This window comes from Pleurodeles waltl, chromosome 3_1, assembly GCF_031143425.1.
Source record: "Pleurodeles waltl isolate 20211129_DDA chromosome 3_1, aPleWal1.hap1.20221129, whole genome shotgun sequence".
Taxonomy (NCBI): domain Eukaryota; kingdom Metazoa; phylum Chordata; class Amphibia; order Caudata; family Salamandridae; genus Pleurodeles; species Pleurodeles waltl.
In genome coordinates this window covers 1,782,213,076-1,782,234,345 of record NC_090440.1, presented here as the reverse complement: position 1 = coordinate 1,782,234,345, position 21,270 = coordinate 1,782,213,076, and the positions used below count along the sequence as shown (strand labels likewise).

Below are 21,270 nucleotides of genomic sequence, written 5' to 3'. Positions count from 1 at the left end.
AGGTCTCTTTGATAGATACAAGATAAGCTATAAGATGTTTAATTATTAATCTTATCCTTAGCTCAGCAAGGCTTTGTGGTGGGCACAGTGAAAGTTTATGGCCCTGATTACGACCTTGGTGGATGGGCTACTCCATCACAAAAGTGACGTATATTCCGCCTGCCCTTTTACTAGTTCCATAAGATATTATGGAACTTGTAATACGGCAGACAGGATATCCATCACTTTTGTGATGGAGTAGCCCATCCGCCAAGATCGTAATCAGGACCTGTGTGTCGGCCCTCTCTGCCTTTTACTATTTACCTGATCAACGTTCCTTATTTAAGTCACCTCTTGTGATGTGGTTCTTCAAAGGGATAACACATGCTTCCACTGAATCTCTTCACCATGCCTCAAAGTTGTCTCAGCCTGGTCCTTATGTTTCTGATGTCCTTACCATTGCAGCTCGATGCCCAGCTCTTGTCTGTGGTTCCTGACCATCAAGACTGTTTTTTTCAGATTGCAGATACTTCAGCTCACTGCATCAGTAAGCTGCAGGTGGTGTCAGGGCAACCTCTGGTCACAGCCCTCTTTACTGTCCAATTGGTGCTAAGAACCCAGGCATCCTTTCTGCAAAAACGTATCTTGTCCTCCCTCTGGCAGCCGTCCAGCCTTTCTGCATTTTTCTCTGTCTCGTGCCTCAAAAAAGGAGGAGAGGCTCCGTTGGCTTGATCCAAGGCGAATACTCCGCAAAGTAATACCATCTAGATCAGATCTTCAACAAGTTGATCACAAGCACGCAGTAGCTCGCATGCTGCCTCTGGGTAGCTCACACAAGATAATGGCCTGTCAGTTATCCACCTGAAAATGTAGCACTTTAAAACATGTTAAAATCTGTTCCATGAAATCCTACCAAATGTTTGGTGCTGGTGGCAGCACACCTTCGCCACAAGGGAACACAAATTGAACCTTTCTTTGAGGATTGGCTGGTAAAGTGTAACTCCTCTCTTTAATGCCTGTCCCACGATCAAAATCACTGCATACCAACTTCAACTGTTAAGATTCATCTACAGTTGAAACCAATTCCAAAAATAAACATCTGCTCTTGTATTATAAATAGCATATCAAATTTGAATGAATAAAGATACCGAAATAGCCTGCCTTCTGCATACTAATGATATAATTTACATGCAAGCGATATGACGCTTTGCAGAATTTCCTGTAAGAAGCTAGTGCAGATTTTTTTTCTGCTACAAAAAAAATCCAGGGTCGTGCCTCTGTGGGGGTCTTTCAGTTTTCATCTCAGCCAAGATCAAGGTGACAGCACCCCTATTTGATGTCCAGATAATGGTCTTTGGTTACCCCAATTGACATTACTTCCATATAGTAGGACCGTGACTTCGTTTCTCGTTAAGGGAGCCGTGGGCCCAGGCGCAGTACCTGCAATTGTTTTTAAAAACCGAGATGAACTTTTGGGTGAGCTGGATAGCCCAATTGTATAAACATTGCACCGACAGGCACCGTTCCGGAGACATATTTCTATTCTATTTACCATTCAGATAAAGGGTTTGACCCCTCCATCTAATTATTGCTTAATCGTTCTACTTGGACAGCAAATGTTCTGCTAAGTTGTTGCTGCACGAATTAGAAACCTGGATAAAAGACACGAGCCTTTTACCTGTCTGTCAAACGGATTTTCAATAAGGCTGGGGCACAGGACAACAGAAACATATCATCACCGCTGATTCATCGAGCAAACACGATGCAGAGCTGCATTATACGCAGCGTTTATCGAGTTCAGTTCATTTGACAGTGTGCATAGCACCAATTATGGTCCACGTGGCTAAAGTGGGAAATCTCAGACAACATTCTGAGGGCAATCGCCCTTCTACACTGAGATGTGTGTAGGAATCAAAATGGGCACATCCACCATTACAAAAGAAAAGGTGAACATCGATGTAGGACTTAACCAGGGATGTGTTTCTACAGTGAGGCTTGCTTTTCAATGAATATATTGTCAACCTTGGAACCGCCATCAGTGTCAGTAATACATTTGCACCGGAATTCGGACACCACCCTCTCCAAATATTGCAACATGTTGACAACGCATTAAAACTAAATCATACAGTCGTCTGCTTACAAAGAGCGTTAACGAGTCTCGAAGCTTACTGTATAGCGCTTAAACTCTCAAGAAATACTGGGGAAAAAATCCTGTTTTTCAGTAGGAATAATGCCACTCTAAGGAGGAGGAATGATTTTAACAGTTAGACCCCAAAAGAGTCTTCAGTGTTTGCATTGATAGACTATAGAAACAGAGTGGATAATGAGTTCTGTGTATGTTTTGTGGTGTGAAGAAAGAACATGCAGTCCAGAAACTGACACAAGCCAGATGAACAATGTGTAAAAATATGCTTTGGCTTGGCCAATAAAGAGGCTGCTCTGGGCCTTGGGGCCCATTCTCCAAAAGCTAAGTATGCAACCTTTGCCTTGGCCTGGGGTGTTTCAGTGGTGGACATCTGTTAGGTACTAGGGTATCAATCCACAACTTCACCAGGCATTATTGCCTTGGTTCACAGGTTCATAGAGAGGACAATTTTGATATTCTTATGATTTTACTCTGAAAAGCATTGTGTTCAGCATTAGGACGTGGATGTCTAGAAGTTGTTCCACCCTGGTCCATATTCTTAGTACTGACATGTGGAGTATATGAACTGCCAACCTTAGACGTGATCAGTCTACACAATGCTTTTCAGAGTAAAATCATAGGAATATCATACTCATACCAATAGAGAACTTGACTGTCAAGTAAAAAATTCTAGAACACGAGAATACACACCACCTATCCTTTATTGTACAATGGATGCAGCACTGTGCTTGGAAAATATAGGTACACCTTCTAGCAGGACGTCTAGGAGAGACAGACAAGCACTTTCCAGATCATTTTAGTAGGCACAGTCAGGATACTCACAAATGAGAAATCAAGCCAGATCTCCTGAACTCTAGTTTCGACATGTCGGGTGCACCTGTTTACCACACCTGTTTGCCACATTTCAGAACAAGCAAAAATACCTTAACTTTCCCTCCTGTTAGCCACTCTTCCAATCCCAAGAGAATACTGTGTGGATCAATTAACCAGGAAGGTTTTGCATGCTTTTCTGCCTCACTGGCTAATTCATGCAGTATCCTGGAAAATGCATCATACTCTCTTTTTGTTTCTCCCATGTCTCTACTACAAATCAGACATTGTCAAAAATGTCTGTGCAGCCTCATTGCAAGCGGTAGCATTGTCCAGACATACTAATTCAGAACAAAGGTCACTAAATCTGGAGTTACTCAGTCTAGCAACCTGGCCAATAAGGTCCTATTGTATGGATATTTACAGTTCCCATCAAAGCGCATGAACATTTCAACCAAGGCACGTCAACTTGCAGTATGCTACGCTTCTATAGGGAAAAAATATTTTCATAGCTGTTGTCGTTTCTCAGCGGAACCTTGGAGAGAAGATGTGGCCCAATTGACATACTGCAGGTCCATTGCACTTGAAAGAAGAGCGCTGCCATGATTTTACTTGATAATGTTCCACAAATGTATATTTGTAGGGCAGTAACTTTGTCATCAGTTCAGACTTTCACAAAACATGAGTGTGTTGACATCCACGCTATGTAAAACATACATGCAGGTCAAATGGTGTTAAAAATTCTGTTTTCTACTGCTTTCTGTCAACCACAACCATAAGAGGACAAGGCACTGCCATGCAGTTGCTGTGCAGCGTGCGATCTACAACAACTCATGCTTCAAACAGAAAGGGTACTTAACTGTAACAGCTAGTTTGCATCTTTTTGTGTTGGAGATTGTATTTGTATTTTAATATTTATAAAACGCATTCCGGCCGTGGCATCGAAGCGCTGGAGCAAGAACAGTAAGTGTCAAAGAAAAACATCCTGAGGCCAAAAAAGAAATTATTGGGGGAAAAGCCAGGTTTTTACCAGCCTCCTGAAGGTCAAGAAATTTTGTTCTTTCCTTGTATCCAAAGGAAGCAAATTCCAATATTTAGCTGCAGCCACTGTAAAGGCTTTATCTCCCCCATCTAGCTCTTTGAGTGCAAAAACATGTATCAAATGGGCTTCTTTTGACCTGAGTTGCCAATTTGGCATACTCCAGCGTAACCTTGAGGACAGATAGTCCGCCCCACCTCCATGTACAGACTTAAAAGTTAGACATAGAGTTTTGAATATAATCTGCTTTGTGACTGGTAACCAATGCAGATGTTTCAAGTTATTGCTAGCGGAAGCTGAGCGCAGGAGATCCAAAATAAAGCAGGCCGCAGTGTTTTGGATCAGCTGAAGTTTCCTAAGTGACGATTGATCCAAATTGAGTAGCAATGAATTGCAATAATCTAATGTAGAAATTTCCAACGCCAAGACAACTGCAATTCTCTCCTCCATTTGCAAATAACGGAACATTTTCTTCAGTGTTTTCAGCGTCCAAAAACTTGTTTTAATAATGGAGTTCACTTGTGGCTTAAAGGAAAGACAATTATCCAAAATGACTCCCGGGTTTCTGGTGGCAGCAATAGGAGCTGTAAGCTTGCCAAACTCCGATGTCCACCAGCGAGAAATCCACAGCTCCTTGCTGGAACTGAAACACAAGATTTCCATTTTGTCACCATTCAACTTTAACCAGTTCTGGCCCATCCAGTTGTTGATCTCTCGCATGCAATTGTGAAACCAATCTGCTACTTCCTCCCAATTTTATTTTTTAGAAACTGCGATGATCAATTGCATATCATCAGCATATGAAGTGGGCATGAAACCATATGAACGAATCAGTCTGGCTAATGAAGCAACATAAAGATTGAATAAGGTAGGGCTGAGAGCAGAGCCCTGTGGAACGCCACATGGCAAACAATACGCTGGGGCCTTAAGGTCTGCCCAGCTCACCGTAATCGGTCTAACTCACCAAAAAGATTCCAAAATCTGCAATGCCGTATCTCTAATACCTGCTCGATGGAGACGAGAAACCATGATCTGAGGTGAAATTGTGTAAAAAGCAGCAGATAAGTCCAATAGGACTAATAAAGCACTCTGCCCATCATCCACTAACCTCCGAATAGTGTCTGAGGTGGTAATAAGTGCAGATTCGGTACTGTGGGCTTTCCTAAAACCATCTTGAGAGACATCTAAGCTTCCTGAGTTATAAAGAAAACTAGCTAACTCTTTGTTGATGTGTTTCTCAAAAATCTTAGCCTGAATGGGAAGTAAAGAAATAGGCTGTAAATTACTCAAATCATGTGCTTGTCAGTCCAGTTTCTTTTTCAGAGGAATCACTGTCACTTCTCTCCAAGATGGGGGAAAGACTCCTGTGGTTAAAACCTCCTGAAAAGCTGGAACAAGAGTCGTGGAGACTAGTCCTGGAACATGTTGTAGGATATACGGGGGAATGTATTGTTCGGGGATCCAGACTTAATTCTCAATAGAATCTCCTTAATCCTTTCGGGAGGTAATGGGTGAAAGGAGGTGAGTAAAGGAATATCATTATCTGAAGTGCTGTTAGGTAAATCAAGAGGGCGAAAAGTCTCTTCAGAGTGATTAAAGCTCGAATGGATTTGTAAAATTTTATTTTCAAAGAAAGTGGCCACCTTCTTGCAAAATCTTTGTGAATTGTCCAACTCCGGGGCGGAAGGAGACATTGTCAAGGCCCGTACCACTCTAAACAATTCTCTGGGGACATTAGATGCCTCCTTAATCTTTAGAGTAAAGCACTCTGATTTGGCTTTGAAACTAGCATCTTTATAAGCTCTCAGGACCATTCTAAGTATGTCATGCTCCACTGGAGTAGGAGCTAGCTTCCAACGTCTTTCTTGCTGGCGATATTTCCTCTCTAAGAGCTTAAGGACCTTAGTGAATCATATGATTTTATTGTTTCCCGAAGAGGCCGAGGTCTTGAGTGGAGCAAGTTGATTGATTGCAGTATTAATACCGTAATTAAAACTGTCCAAAGCAGACAGAGAGAGATTTCCAGCAACTTCCCAGCCTGCAACCAAAGCTGGGCTTAGCTGATGCTTATTAATAAGGTTCCAGTGTCTCTCAGATTTACAGTTAACGCTGATGTGCTGAGGAAAAAGCCCAGTCGTACATCTAAAGGTTAAAAGATGATGATCAGTCCACTCCAGAAGCAAATTTGTCACCATCATCTGATCCTCAGAACAGGCGAATATCCCGTCTAAAAGGTGGCCAGCTGTGTTAGAAGTGGAATTAACTTTTAGTTCCCAGTCAAAGACCGCCATAAAACTTAAAAAGTCCTTAATGTGCGGGTTCTGACTGTCATCAAAGTGAAGATTAAAATGCCCTATTTTAATACATTTAGTGGACATAGCTAAAGGCTCAATCAGATTTGGCCAATATTGCACAAAATTGGAGTAAGGGCCCGGAGGGCGATAGAACAGGAGTCCTTCCAATAAAACAGAGTTTTTGACGAATTTTAAAGTACATTCCTTCACAAATCTCTGATATGGGGTTAGCTGCGTCCCACTGGCAAGCAAGACCTGCATATGATAGCTAAACCTCCTCCTCTACCCGTGATTCTCTCCAGTCTATAGAAGGGGTAACCCGGAGGCATTGCCGCTATGAAATCCAGCTTGGAATCTGCTTTAGCCCAAGTTTCGGTGACAAAAAGGCAATCTAGATTGTGGTGACTAATAAGATCCTCGATTTCCGACTTATGTTTAATCAAGGAACGAGCATTAATCAAAGCACAAGCTAGACGAGCGGTAGTTAGAGCCACTTCCAATTTAGTCCTTTTGTCTTCCTCATGTAGAGGACTGCAGATAGTTAAAGTCTGGGGTGACTATCTACAGTGTTTGCAAAACCACTCTGTAAGATTATCAACGGCCATTATAGATGAATTCTTGCATTGCAAGCCTCCTGCTAAATAGTGGAGAGTGTGAGAGGAATAGGAGATCCGGCTCAAAGGTGCCGGGGGGGGGGGAGGGGAGCAAAATCACCTGCCCCGGCCCCAGAAGGACGCGGATGGGTGCAGACGGGCTTGCCTTTGGCACGCCAACGGCACGCCCGCTGCGCAGCCACATCGGGTCTAAAATAAGCGTGCCGGCTGAAACGTAAGAACCCACATGATCGGCAGCAGCTAGACTGCTGACCGTTATGTGGTCCGGAAAAAAGACAGTAATGGCGGGGAGGGCTCTAACAGACCCACCCCTTCCAAGATTTGTGGATTTCAGGAACGTATTCAAGGGCCATTCTCTAACTGTAAGAAAAGACTTTGAACAGAAACAAATTGTAATAGTTTATACCCCTCATGATAGTGTGCAGAAAGTACAGCACAACAACCCACTAACTGATTGTTACATGTAAGCAGGGGTGGTTCCTTCACAATGGCGAAGGAACGTCGTCCCCCTGGCTAAGCCAGGAGATGAAAGATAAAACAATATTTCTCGTTTTATCTTTCATCTACTGGCTCAGCCAGTAGTGTGTTCAGGGTGGGGCGGGACTGGGCTGTGGGAGGTGTAAGGGGGGATGAGGGGCAAGTGCATTAAGTGTGCATGTGTGTTTGGCCAGCTGTCTCAGGCCAGTCAAATACACATGCGCATTTAGGTTTCTCCAGTCTGGATGTATGCACAGATGGGCTGGAGAAACAGCACAGACCCCAGGCTTGTGTCTGAGCAGCACTCCGAGCCGTTCAGACCAATCCTGATGCTGCTTACATTCTATGTTTAGCATGTTAGCAGTGCCAGGATTGCTGTGGAGCCTGTGCTGGTGTCCCAGCAAAGGCTTGGACACCACAAGAAGACCAGAAGAGAAACGTAACCGAAGGCGGCGGCGACAACAGGAAAAAGGTAAGGTATTTTTTAATTTTTTTTTATTATTAGATATTTTTGTATGTATGCCGCCATCCCTTCCCCCCACTCCTCCCTTTGAGAATTGCCACCACCGCAGCACATGTAAGAATCATTTTCCTTACTCCTGAAAGATTGAGTGCAATAACAAAATGATGGAGTCTCTTGATTGCCTCTAAATGCAGTAAGGCAATGGTTTCTTTGAGTGAATTAACACAAGAATAAAAGGAATGCAGATAAGTATTCTAGACATGGAGGTCAGAATTACAACAACAGAGGCGGTATAAAAATTACTGAATTTGTATGGGGAAGTATGTACTGGTTTTGGATACGACATGCCACTGATCCGATCTACAGCCAAGAGGACAGCATTGTAACCTTTTAAACAGAAAATGTTAGGATTCTTGTTGTGTTATGCCTGAATATATATATGGTGTTTTTTGGTCTATGTTACTGTGTCAATTGGAATTACATAATTATTAATATTATAAATTATATTATTTACATGTTCTCTTTATTCTCTTTACTTGTGTCACTTGAATTTAGAAGCTTTTCAAAGTTATTGCACCTCCGCTTAGTGCTGGCAAGTCTCTGACAGGTAGGAATGCCAATTATCTGATACACTTTAAGTATGTTTTGTTGCAGTTGTTTGTGTAGATAGCAAATGCTTTGGCAATTGACATCTTGGTACTGTGGAAAGACTTGGTATCGAGACAGTTGTGGGTTTTGCTATATCATTGGTTTTGTGGAGCGGTGTTTGGAGGGAGCGGGATTGGTATGTAAGGTTCTGCTACCTGCCACATAACCTGTGTGAGTAACATTTGTATGTTATCCCTATGATGAGTGCCACATTGAGGAAGTGGGCTTATTGGTGCTCCACTTAACATCTGTGATTGATCAGTGGGTGTGTGAGATTATAGTGCTGATTCATCGTCCACCTTCTGTTGAGTCTGTAGCCTAATGTTGAGGCCAAGTTTTAATTATCTTCTGTGCCTGTGTAGCGCGCCATGCTCCTTGGGTCACTTCACTACGCTGATGGGGATTTGAGTGGAATGGGAATGCATGGTGTAGCTAACCTCCCCTGTTCGCCAGAACTGGAAGTGATGGGACATAATTACACATTATCTATTATCTAGTAACTGGTCACCTACATATTTCTACAGCTAGTTCCCAGCTTCCTCAACTGGTTAGCTGATTGGCCCTGTGTGTATATATAAATGATGGGAGACCTAAGGCAGTAGTTCCTATGTACTGTGTTGTTCTGGAAAAGAAGAACCTGTATTTTCAGACAATTGCTGGTCTTGATTTGGAGGTAAAAACAGGACATTTAGTGGACCTATTCTGGGTGAAATTCGTGAGGCAAAGAGTCTCATGGAAGATAGGTATGACAGAAGTGGAAATGTAGTTGGGTGACACACAGAAACACTTCACTCCCTTTCATCTACGTCACACCCCCAACTCACTGATCTCAAAGGTGAATATCTTCATTGATGTGTCAGTTAGTGAGATCTTGCAAACTTTCAGCATTGGCAAAGAAAGCAGCATTAAAGCCACCATTGTCCAGATTCTGTATATGCACATGATTTCATTCAAAGGGATAGGTCTTGCATTATATGTTAACTGATCCCTCCATCCCAGATTCATCCATTCACTGCTATATCTTATTCATGGCATAAAGAACTGGGGTACTATACCTCTTAACTTTCATATTGGGACCTGAGTCGCAGGATTATGTGTGCCTTATCCAGCCATTTGAACACTGAGAACGTAGCCTGTCCCCATGCTCGCTCAGACTCAAAATGTTTTTTTTTTTTTTTACCTTTGAACTCTTAGAGTTTGTAACCCAATGTCATTATTAACGGTTCTATATCCAGACTTGTTTGGTTTCATTTTTAGATGACTGCAGTAGCTACAATAGACTGCACTCTGAATGTACACTTTTATTCTTATAGATTAATGTTTCATATAATAATGATGAACACTTAATTCCTTTTTGTGTTGGTTTTGAAAGTCTATAATAAGTTATATCGGTATCCATGGGGCTTCATGAGGTCAAGAATATAAACATCACTAAATCGAAGGAATAGAAATGTATTATCACGGCACAATTATCCACTTGTATACTCCTCAGAAAAGCAACCAAATACACTGCAAGATAGCATAACTCATGTTTTTCTTGTTAACTAAATGGACCCCTTCTCAGACCCTGCTATATAGTCTTGGATTTGTTTTCAGAAATGATTGTCACCCAAGGGGGCTTTCTACCACTGTTCATATGTCAGACATTTATTGTTCGATTGAAAAGAGTTGCAAATATGTTTACAGTCATTAGGCACTAACCTAAACTAACAAAGAACCCATAATGCTTTGGCCAGATCAACAACAAAAATTCGTATTATTGGCAGAATTTCAGTCGGCAAAAAAGCAAGGAGAAAATGGTATTTTGAGTTATCCAGACACTCTTAAGGTCCCTATGTCCAATACCTCTTAGTTAGTTTCCCCATTCATTCTTTTAACAATATTGTAGGCATCTCCCTCTGTCTTGATAAGGGCACTTTAGTTTTCAAAGACTTAGCTACACGCCACTGATATCCTAACTAAACTCATTTCTGTATATGATTTGGTATTATGTGTGAGTCTGGATGCAGTAATTTCTGTCTGCCTTTTATCAGTGATTAATCTTGTTTGAAACATGTGAAATGCTGCATACCAGAAGCATGCTGCACTGACATTGGTTATGAATAACCCCTCATTGGAGACTTGATACTAAGAAAGTGTCTTGTTTGATGCTTTCAAGTTGACTGTACCTCAACTGAGGGAACAAAGTTTGCCCTGGCACCCATAGGGATATTTGTTGCCAGCAGCATCTGCCCCCTTAATCTGTTGGATGCCTCTGCGGTGTCTGATGTTTTTCAACCGCCAACAACTAGCCAGCCACCGTCACTAGGCGGGTTTGAGTGAATCATTTATCAGGAGACATATGTTCTTTGTTTAGAAATTATTTTCTGTAAATTACGTTACAGCAAACAAATATTCCAATGTATGCTAAATTAAGTACAATGCATGTACCATTTGGACCACCGATTATGGCCACTAATTAAACAGCACGTGATATGAACTTCGAGCAAAAGTACATTGCAGCTCTCCTCAGTCATTCTACTGCAGATGCTAGTAAGTTAGTCAGTAGTGTCCATTAGTTGAGCTCAAGTAAGAGCAGTGGTGTAACATTAGCCCCTGCAGGGTGGGGTTGAGCTCCTGGGGGCCCCTCTGCACGGGTGGCAGGCCCCTGGCCTAAGAGCTTCTGACTGAGTCCTGAGAGTGGGGGGCCCTCCCTGTATTTTGCAGGAGGCCCCTGAAGTTTTGTTAAACCACTGAGTAAGAGATCGTAAAAAACAATATGCATTTAGATCAACAACAACTGATAGACAAAGCATTGATCACCTATGCATTTAAAAACGTTGGCAATGGTTTAAACTGTAGAGACAATAAGAAAGGGTGTGTAAAAATAAGGAAAAAGGAAAAAGGAAAGAAAAAGTCGACAGTGCAACTTCCCAAGTGTAGTACTAACATTGAAATAGCAGATCATGTGTGTACCTTGATTTATAAAGTCTTCCCTCATCTCCGACTGCCCATGGTTAGTCTCCCTTCTCCCGACCCACATCATCTACCCTCAAAAGCAAAAGGAAAATAATCTGAGAATCCATCATTCTCTCCCACTGCAGATATCTGGATCATGATTAGTCGGTTGTGGGTTCATCTTCCCAGTCAAGAGTCTTCCGGGGAGCTCGGGTCACAAAGACCCAAAGCATGAATAAGTTTTAAAAGGCAGGCAGGTCCGACACCAGTCCCACTCTGAGCTTTCATGAATGCACAGAATGGGGCCCATGTTTTCTCAGACTTAGGGATTTTGTCACTTACTTTTGCTGTCAATATGGGCCACCACATTTGAATTGTTGCAGGTGCCTGAGCTCGTCACTGTTGAGCAATTGAGATGCGTTCAGCCAGAAAAAACTAAGTGAGAATTCAGCCTCCTGGAGACGTTAATGGGTACCCTGAATGATCACATGTACCACCTAGCAATAATGTAGTAAGGTCCTTATGTAATGTAGTATTTGTGATGACCTTAATCTGCTGCAGTATCTCTTTCCATAATGACTAACCTTGGGTTCAGAGCCACCACATGTGAGCCATTGTGCCTCAATTGGTATTGCAGTGCCAGCACTCTGTTTATAACTGTAGGTAGCACAAATAGATGAGATCGCGGTCTGCATCCAAGTATGTAAGCATGAGGTTTCTTCAAGTGAGACTGCTAATTCTCTAGCGCGCTAGAAGAGAGGAGTTTACCTTTGGTGTAGAGATCGGAAAACATATCTCTCCGGTCATTGAACCATTTACAAATGTCCTTATCCTGCAAAACCTGGAGGAAATCAAGGTTATTTAGGACAGACATCATCAGGTAATGAAAAGTTGTTAACTCTGAGCTTCAGACGCTGGCCAATGTGTTTGAGTGATGCAATTTGAGGGCAGGAGGGAGGCAAAATAATGGTATCACTGAGGAAGACAAAAGTAATGTGTGGTTTGATTGAACAGCAAAGTGAACCTCAGCACATGCATAAAGCTCTCAGTATTAAGATTGGTAGGATCCTATAGAGGGTGAAGCTGAGCAGTGCGAATATAACGATTGATCTGTGTAAAGCCTAAACCACCCTCTGACCTGTGCCTACACATTATTTTGTTGGAAGCCCTTGGGGTTTTCCCATCCCACATAAAAAGCAGGAGCTTATTGCAAAAAAGGTGCATTGTCTTGTGGTATTAACAGTGGAAGCATCCAAACAGTGTAGAGTAATTGGAGGTAGGAAATTAATTGTAATGGAGGCCACCCTACTAAAACATTAACGTTCCAGCTTTCCCCACTGATAAAGCTCTTTAAAGAGGGTGTCCAGAAGAAAGGAATATTGGCCGCATACAGATCTTCCATTTCTGGGTTTGAGGGTAAAGCCTAGGTGGTCAAGGGACGAGGAAAACCGAGTTATATCATGTCTGGCTTTTAGAGTTGCGCCCCGGATGTACACTCTGGGAGCTTGAGAGCGACATACTTGGAATAGTTGATTTTGAATCCATAAATTCGGGAAAATTATCAAATTCGTCATCTGCCAATAACACCATTTTATATGTGGAAGTGCCAATTTACAAGCCCTTTATTTTAGGATTATTGTCAGTCTTCCACACCAAAGGCTCCAGACCCCCAAGGCCAAAAATCTTGTGGGAAAGGGGGCAGTCCAGGTGGGGTACCCCTACCAAATGAAATCTGTGTGCTGAAATGATTTTTGATATTCAGTTTAGTAGAAGATTTGACAAAATTGGTTAAAATATGGTGAAATGTTGCCTTTCAATAAATGATGACGCCTCACTGCATGGATTTCTACAGTAAGTTTATTTAGCAACAATGTACACGACCGCCCCGGTAGCCTCCCATAACAGTTTCTTCCTTCCTCTTCCACCCCAACATTCCATTACCTCACAATCCCTTCCAGTTGCCTCGTGCATTCAATTCTATGCACCGGCACCTGTTAACATAATGACCTTTAATGTGAGGGCTGCGGAGCATTCTACTCAGAACTCTGACCATGTAGCACCAACTTAGCTGGTCAGAATCCTTCTTGGCTTCTAAGGAGAGAAGGATCTTGGGAGTATTTGTATCTTTTGCCATTTGTCACAGCTTATCAGCCAGTCGAATATTGTTACCGTCTGCCTGTCATAGAGGAGCCATGCTTGTGTTGGCTGAATCAACTGAGCCCGCATGTGCTCCAGCCTTGTACATAGAATTTTAGTGTATATTTTAGAGTCTGAACTTAAAAGAGATACCAGGCAATAAGAATTGCTGTTGTATAGATTCCTATTAGGTTGCAGTAACAGTACCATCTGTAATTCTGTCATGGAATTGGTAATTACATCAGAAGGGAGGAAAGAGTTAAGCTCCTGAGCTAGGGGTGTAGGCAATCTATCTCTGAAGGTTTTATAAAATGAGTTGGGAAAGCCATCATGGCGCAGGAGTTATTGCTAGGAAAAAAGGAAATTGCTGATATGACATTGGGGAGGGCTAAAGGGGGATTATATGTTCTAAACGATGAAGCAATTCAGGGTAGAAGACTCAAGACTGACACGTCACCTGGATCCCCCTCTGATGATTCTATGGCATAGTCTGGCAATACTCATAAAAGTCCCGGATTATATCTTGTGTTTGAGTGATTGCACCTCCTAGGGAAAGAGTAATTGAAGGAATCCCATTCCAGAGTTTATAGACTAGTAACCACCCTGCCTTATTTCCCTTCTCATGATATATGTTTTCATGATAAATAAATTCCTGCAGCAGTATCTGCTCAAGTTACCACCTGACTTTAAGTAAGGCCTTATAAGCATTCCATTAACCAGAGCATGTATGGCCAGCTTTTGCACACATATCTGGGCCTCTAGATCAAGTTTGTGAGATGCGTTCTGTTTAAAAATCCCTGAGGGATATGAGTTCTCCGCGCATCACTGCCTTGGCAGCATTCCGCCTAAACGCAAGGGAACTGGAGAGTTCATCACTCCCCTCAAAGTAGTGATTGAGTACTTTCCCCAATGGCATGTCTAATTCGGAGATCTTGGAAAGCGATCTCATTCATGCGCCATTGTCATTGTGCAGGAGAGACAAAGGGGATCAAGGCCTACATCACTGTGACTGGGGCGTGGTCTAATAAGACCAGAGTGTCTATTCAACTGTCATTTCGAAACTTGGGGACTGTTGGATGAGAAAACTTTCCAGTCTGGAGGAGGTTCTATGTGCATTAGAGAAGAATGTGTAATCCCAGACAGTTGGGTGATGTGCTCTCCATATCTCAATCAGGTGAAGATCCCAGATCCCCTTCAGAGCAGCACATGGGGACAATCAGTCTCCTCTTGTGTGGATGCGATCTAGATGTGGATTGAGAATGATATTGTAATCCCCTCCCAATAGTAGTTGTCCAGACATTAGGTCCGCCTTGTGTTTAAAGATGGTAGTGTAGAATTGTAGCTCTCGATCCAGTGGCCCATAGTTGACAGCCAGTATGACCATTTGATCCTCTAGCTGCCCCCTCACGATGAGCAATCTTCCATTGTCATCCTGAAATGTGAATTCTTCCTGAAAGCGGATCCCCCTGCAGAGTAGATTAGCAACATCCTCTTCCTTCAACTTGCTCGGGTAGTGAGATTGTAGGAAGTAGGTCTGTAAATAGATCCACATACTTCAGTATGATGAAGGCCACCACCACTTCCTTGGCATTAAGCCATTTCAATAATGCTCATCTCTTCATGTAGGAGTTCAGCCCTTGTATATTTTGGGTCAAGAATTTAAAGATACTCATAATGCCTATGGGGGGGGGGGTAAATAAAATGTTTGAAAACAGAGCATCCCACTATAGTGATTTGGAGGTAAAAACAGGACATTTAGTGGAACTATGGCTCTACAATGGGGGGTGGGGAGCAAAAGGAGCACCCTAATTCCCACATAGAGCAAACAATAAGAAAAGCATTAGTTGCCCTGTCAAAATAGAAAAACCATAACAATACATACTAACAATACAATTGCAACTGGAGAAAGAATTGGTTCCGACAGTACAAGTCTCAAGAGCATCCATATCAATTGGAGGCAACCTTTTAAAAAAACAAAAAAAGGAACTAGTAAACAAAACCTACTTCCAGAAGAGGGAGGGCAGCTCACATATGAGCCCTCAGGCTAGAACTCATGAAACACAGAATTAAAGGAAGATAAGTCTCACCAGGGCCTAGTTGATCATAACAGAGTCATAGGGGAGAACCTTGGCCTTACTCGTCGTCAGTCTTTCCTTCGGGGCATGTATCGCCCTCTTGACAAACAAGTTTACATGTCACTTGTTGCCATTTTGGAGTTCGTTGGGTTCTCCACTGTCTAGTCGGTTTCCTGTTCAGAGTGTCCTGGTGAGAAGAGGAAGGAGGAGTATCAGTCTGAAGGTGGAGGAAGGTTGCAGCCTCTTTCGGGGTGTACGCCGTGCATCGCATGCCTGGATAATAATGAGAAGACACAAGAAGAACCATCACCTGTATGGCGTATGTTGTTCAGGTAGATGGTTTCTTGCCCTTTTAAATTACTTCCGTTTCGCTAGGGTATAGACCGAGATATCGTGATAGATGTGTATAGTGTCACTTTTGTAGTCAATGGGGCCCTGTTTTTGAGAGGCTTGAAAAATCTCCTCTTTCTATTTATAAAATGAGGAGTAAAACTGCTTTCGTTGAAAGTTAACCTGCACCCTATGGGTGTGATCCAACAATATTTCCAGATCTGCAGGGGACGAAAAGAGAGAGCGGAAGAGATGACTATAATTTAGGAGCTTGTAGTCAGAAATAGATGAGCTGATTCCTTTAATACGTAGGGGGTTGTGTCACCCTCATCAGTCTTCCTAATAAGGGTTTGTTGGGTTCACTGAAGAGCAGCCAATTTCTCAAACAGTGCATCCTGCTCATGGTGTCGCTCAACCACCAAGGCCTCAAGTTGATCTAAGTGACTCTAATTTGTGAAGATGTTGGTCCAGCTCAGCAATGGATTTGTTGGTCTCTTGATGGAGGGATGTCATTTCCTTTTGGACATTAAAATATGAAAGTCAGTCAACAACTGGTGGGGGTGGTCAGAATATGCACTGTAGCGAGAAGAAGCTGGCAGAACTTGTGCTTGAGCCATCAGCGCTTCCCTATATTGGATGACCTTTGTTTTTGATAATACCATGATTGGCCTGCCAAGTTTAGAGGGTCACCAAATCCGATCTCACAGTTTATGAAGTTCCCAGAGCAGGAGAATAAAACTCTGACCAGAAGTTGAGTCAGATGTGCTGATTCCCCCAGGCAAGCCTTCAGGTGGGGAGAAAATTGGGGTTCAAAGGCAGTTCCTCTCACCTTATATAATCTTGAGCTTAGAGAGGACAGTTCAGTTCAGGACCCCCTTTTTGGTCATAGCAGTCTCCAGTGAGTCGAAGCGATGGGGGCCCTCTGAATGAGGCAACGGTGTAGTTATATAGAATCCGCGTGCAATATAATAGTCAAAACAGATGTTGGCAAGCCCATTACCTCAGAATTGGTCATTTATTTGCTGGTATTCTCGACGGGGGAGCTCCACTCTCCAGGGCTTCTTGCAATCTTCAAGAATCTTTCTGTGGCCCCACGGCAGGTCTTCAGGTTTCGGCCGGGCCATGGGAGCGAGAGCTGGAGGGATCAACTTTTTCTTGGGGTTCTGTTCTCTTGGGGCACTGCATCTCACCATTCTGTGCGATTGCTTACTCCTGGAGGGAACACCAGGTAAGCCCGCAAGGCCCTGTGTGTTCCGCATCCGCAAGGTGGAAGGGCGAGCTCCTCCCGAGCAGCCCCCCATGCCAATCATCAGTGGGAAATGGCAGAGCACCCAGTGGCATCAAGCTCTTCAAAGAATGTGCGCATCCACAAAATGACCACGGCGGCAACCAGTGAAGGGCCGCTCCCCGGTGCCGAACAGTTTCTCAGGGTGACTCACTTCAAAGTTCCTCACCCGCTTTGCACCAGGCAAAGAAGCAAACTAGGTCTGCAATGGGTGTTGCAAACGCCGCAGTCAAATCTGGAGTTCTGAATAGTCCCATCTGTGTAATTCGCCAAAAAGTCCGGCCCGGGGTAGGGATCTCAGGAGAGTGAAGTGAGCCACAAAGGAATTACATCAGCGTCCTGTTGATGCATTCACAATGCATTCATTCTTAGCATTCACCCTCTGACCAGGCGTGGTCAGAGGTGATAAAGTTACTGGTCATAGACCGCACGGGGTCTTATGCTCTTACCACACCCAGTGACAGTGTGTCTGTTATACCACTGATTGTCCTGGTTTGCAGAGCCCTTACACAACGTGCCGCCAATCAGTAGAGGCCTTGTTCAGGGCCCACAACAAAGAGGAGCATCTGACTGAGTCCACGCTTTACCATGCCCAGATTTCGGATCCTTTTGACAAATTGAAGCCAAACACTGGTTTAATCTCCCTATGCTTTTTTCTTTTTCTGGCTGCTGTACAGTTTGCAAATATTTATGACTGAGGCCCAGCCTGCCTAATTTGTTTGTCCACACAGTTTTTGCAATAAATTCCTCAATCTTGAGTCAAATAAGCATGCATTTGAGACAAAGCCCTCCTGTCCAACTTGTTAGTGACTGGTTACCAATTAAATATTCATAGCTCAAGTAAAACAAGTGTAATTGTTGAAAGCAGCAACAATGAACTTTGTAAACCTGGATTCTCTCAACAAAAAACTCCTCTTTTTTTCTTTCCAGTTAAGCCAACCAAAGGTGTTTTTTATGAACTTGAGTGTAAAGATACATCTTATCAGGTCACAGGAGCAGATTCTGAAAGCTCACATTTGACTTCTTCTGAGAATTAATTTGTTGGAAGCATTTTTGCCACTTTATACTTTCTTCCCATTGACCAACATGCGTGTTTCAGAGAATGGCATATTTCGTGTTAGGCCAGCCACAGCAATTCCACTGTCTGATCCATTGAGAGTGTGCTGATTGTGTTTATCTTCTTGAATCACCCTAAGCCAAATCATGTTCCATCCTGGGTTAATCCTCTGTAACCCTGTTTCCGTCTATTTTCCACAACTATTACTTATCTTCAAGTGTCAGGGTCAGTACTCAGGGAAGTGGATTTTCACAAATCTGCCATGGATTATAAAGTTGAACTTATTAGTATTCAAAGTTTTGTTCATGGATGGATGTGTACAAATCAAATATACTATGCAAAACATATGTACAGATTGTTTTTTTTCATTGCCATTTGCAGAAAAATAGAATGGAATTCACAATATTTTGCTAAAAACATTTAACCTCTTACTAACGATGACAGCCAAGCAGTTGGGCACGAGAAACCCTCATTCCTGGTGTCCCCATTCAGTCATGTCTTCCATGCCAACACCCTTACTCTGGTCTCCTGCTGGCACCAGTCACCACTTTTCTTTTTGGTGTTAATGCAGACATGCTCTTCCTCCATGTAACAGGATTTCTAAGGTCATATAGTTGTTCACATTTGCAGAGATGGGTCTCAACCTATTCCTTAACTTGTTAATGTTTCTTTTTGTGATAAGTAAACCAACCCATAACAGTGGCAGTTTGTATCGGTTTCAGGACATAGCTATTATTATGTGCAACAGTGCAAGTTTCGAGTCTTCCACTAGCATCGACCCTTATCCCAGTATGTGATGAACACCTTCTTAAAAGCAACTGAATGTATTTTACAATTGTATGGATGAGATTCCGGTCTGGTATTTAGAACTAAGGCCTAGCAGGGAAGTAATCTGACCACATCTCCTGAGCCTTGCATGGGTGAGCTATTTGTGATGTAAAATATTTAATTGAATCACTCTGAACTGTAGTGGTAAAACTGGTTCATATGGGGCCATTCTTGCACCCTGTCATTCATCATTTGTCAGATTCCCAATGTCCCTCTGTCATGCCCATCTCCGCCTGTCAAAGGAATCTTGGGTGTTAATTACCAGTCAGCGGTATGTTTGGAATATTTATGCTCTTAGTTCCTATCAATCAGCATAGCCTCCAATTGCTTGAGCTCAGTGAGTTCAGCTAAATCAGTTATATTTGCAGTGATTGCATGACACTGTTGGAAGTACCAGGAAAATGGGCTTATTTGGAGGTTAAACTCTTGGATATCTGCAAAAGAGCATAGGACACTCACATATCACATCTCCCAGTCTGTTTATTCTGGTGATCTCCCACTGTAGATGTCTAGTTATCTACCCCCCTTCTTGTTGATCAGTAGACCCCTTGTTCATCCAAAGTAGATGGGGCATATTCTGTATAGTGACAGTAACCTCTTTCCAGCTGCTTTCTGTGTCTTGGCATTCTTCAGCCTGCCTGTTTGAAATGCATTACTTTGCATATCTACTTGTCGGTGTACTGAGCTTCCCGTGATTCACCATGTTGGCTCTTTCAATTTCATTTCCAGGCTTCAGATTGTGTTCTTGGTATTCCTTCTCTGAATAACTCTTAAAATGGAACTGTCCACCTCTTTGATGTGATATTTTCCATGCTCCATTAAGTAACTTGCTACGCAACATACTTCAACTCAGTATCGTATGAACAGCCTATTGGTTCTTCTCAAGATCGCCATCCAGGATAAATGCCCTGACTAATCCTGTTCCTGTCTGTGTTCTGGGGGTGTCTCCATGCATCCTATATAGATTAAACTACTATAAGGGCTTTACTATCTGCAGCTACATGGAAAAGGCGCTTAACAAGACTAGGAACATGCGCCCTGCATTTAACACACAGCATTTCTGAATGCTAATCACAGTGGCTTATTGTCATGAAAACTTTGCTGATGCTTTAATTTTTGATTTTGAATCTTTTCTTTCGTACCTACCACAAATGTAATTGCTTAATGGTGCAACCGGACTGGTAAAATGTAGCAGCCGATGGAGAGCATGAATGAAGATATTTAGAAGATCAAAGGCTCTAAAAGAAGAGGCATTACCCACACATCTATATCGCTATATTGTTCCCTCAAACAATTCAATTGAAAGTATGTCATGGTTACAAAGCACCTAAAATGGTTGAAGCAACTAAAATGGTTCAGTTAACTGTACAACAGTCACTCCCTTGGATACCATGCGCTGCACTGAATGTTCTGATCAGAGAACTGTGCGCACAGCCTTAGCTCATTCACAGTAGTCAGTGCACACAGAGTACAACTTTAAGGTGCACCCTGTGTCCTTGAATTCCTTGCTAACTACCAGGACGTACCAAGTGGACATTCTACGGGGTGTAAAGTTCCACCACACCAAGTGCCCAGTCAATTTGACTTCAGTGCCAGCTCTGAAATTGGTAAAAAAATACCCTTGAAATGTGTGTAGGAGTGAGGGGTGGCATCATGAGGTGTGCAATCTTGAGAGAGATTGTCACGTGAGGTAGGTTCATTGTCAGTAATACTATAGTCTGCCAAACTATGTGCATTATTTATTTAAACTTTGCCAGTTTGCCTCCAATTAAATTGACAGCAAGGAACAAAAACATGACATGAAACTGCTTAAGGTTTAAGACACTTGTTGCAGAAATCAATGTGTCTGCAGCAAGTGTTAAGGTATAGAATTGGGAAAGTGACAGAGGTGTTAAATGCAGTTTATGAAGAGCTCTGATCAGCATCTTGTGGGCAACCTCTGCCTCTCCCTGGATCATCATGAAGCCAACTGTGATGCCTGTATGTCCTTCCACTCCAAGAAAACTCTTTGAAACCAGGGAGCTTGTCGGCTGGAGATGGCCCAGAAGACACCACACCCGGACATCTTCGGAGAGGAGCATGCTCAGGAAGAACCTGCGCAGGAGGAGGAGGCCCTCTCTAGTGAGGACAACTTGAACGTCCAGTTGGAGAT

At 42.8% G+C, this 21,270-nt stretch overlaps 1 protein-coding gene across 3 annotated transcripts in view; it reads left to right on the top strand.

Annotated features, from left to right (window-relative positions):
- VPS8 (VPS8 subunit of CORVET complex) overlaps positions 1-21,270 on the top strand; it is a 1,496,959-nt gene that overhangs the window by 562,633 nt on the left and 913,056 nt on the right. For all 3 annotated transcript variants that reach the window (XM_069225817.1, XM_069225815.1, XM_069225816.1), the window contains exon 23: positions 8,378-8,429. In XM_069225817.1, coding sequence (XP_069081918.1) covers positions 8,378-8,429 — 52 coding nt within the window. The remainder of the gene's footprint in view (positions 1-8,377; positions 8,430-21,270) is intronic.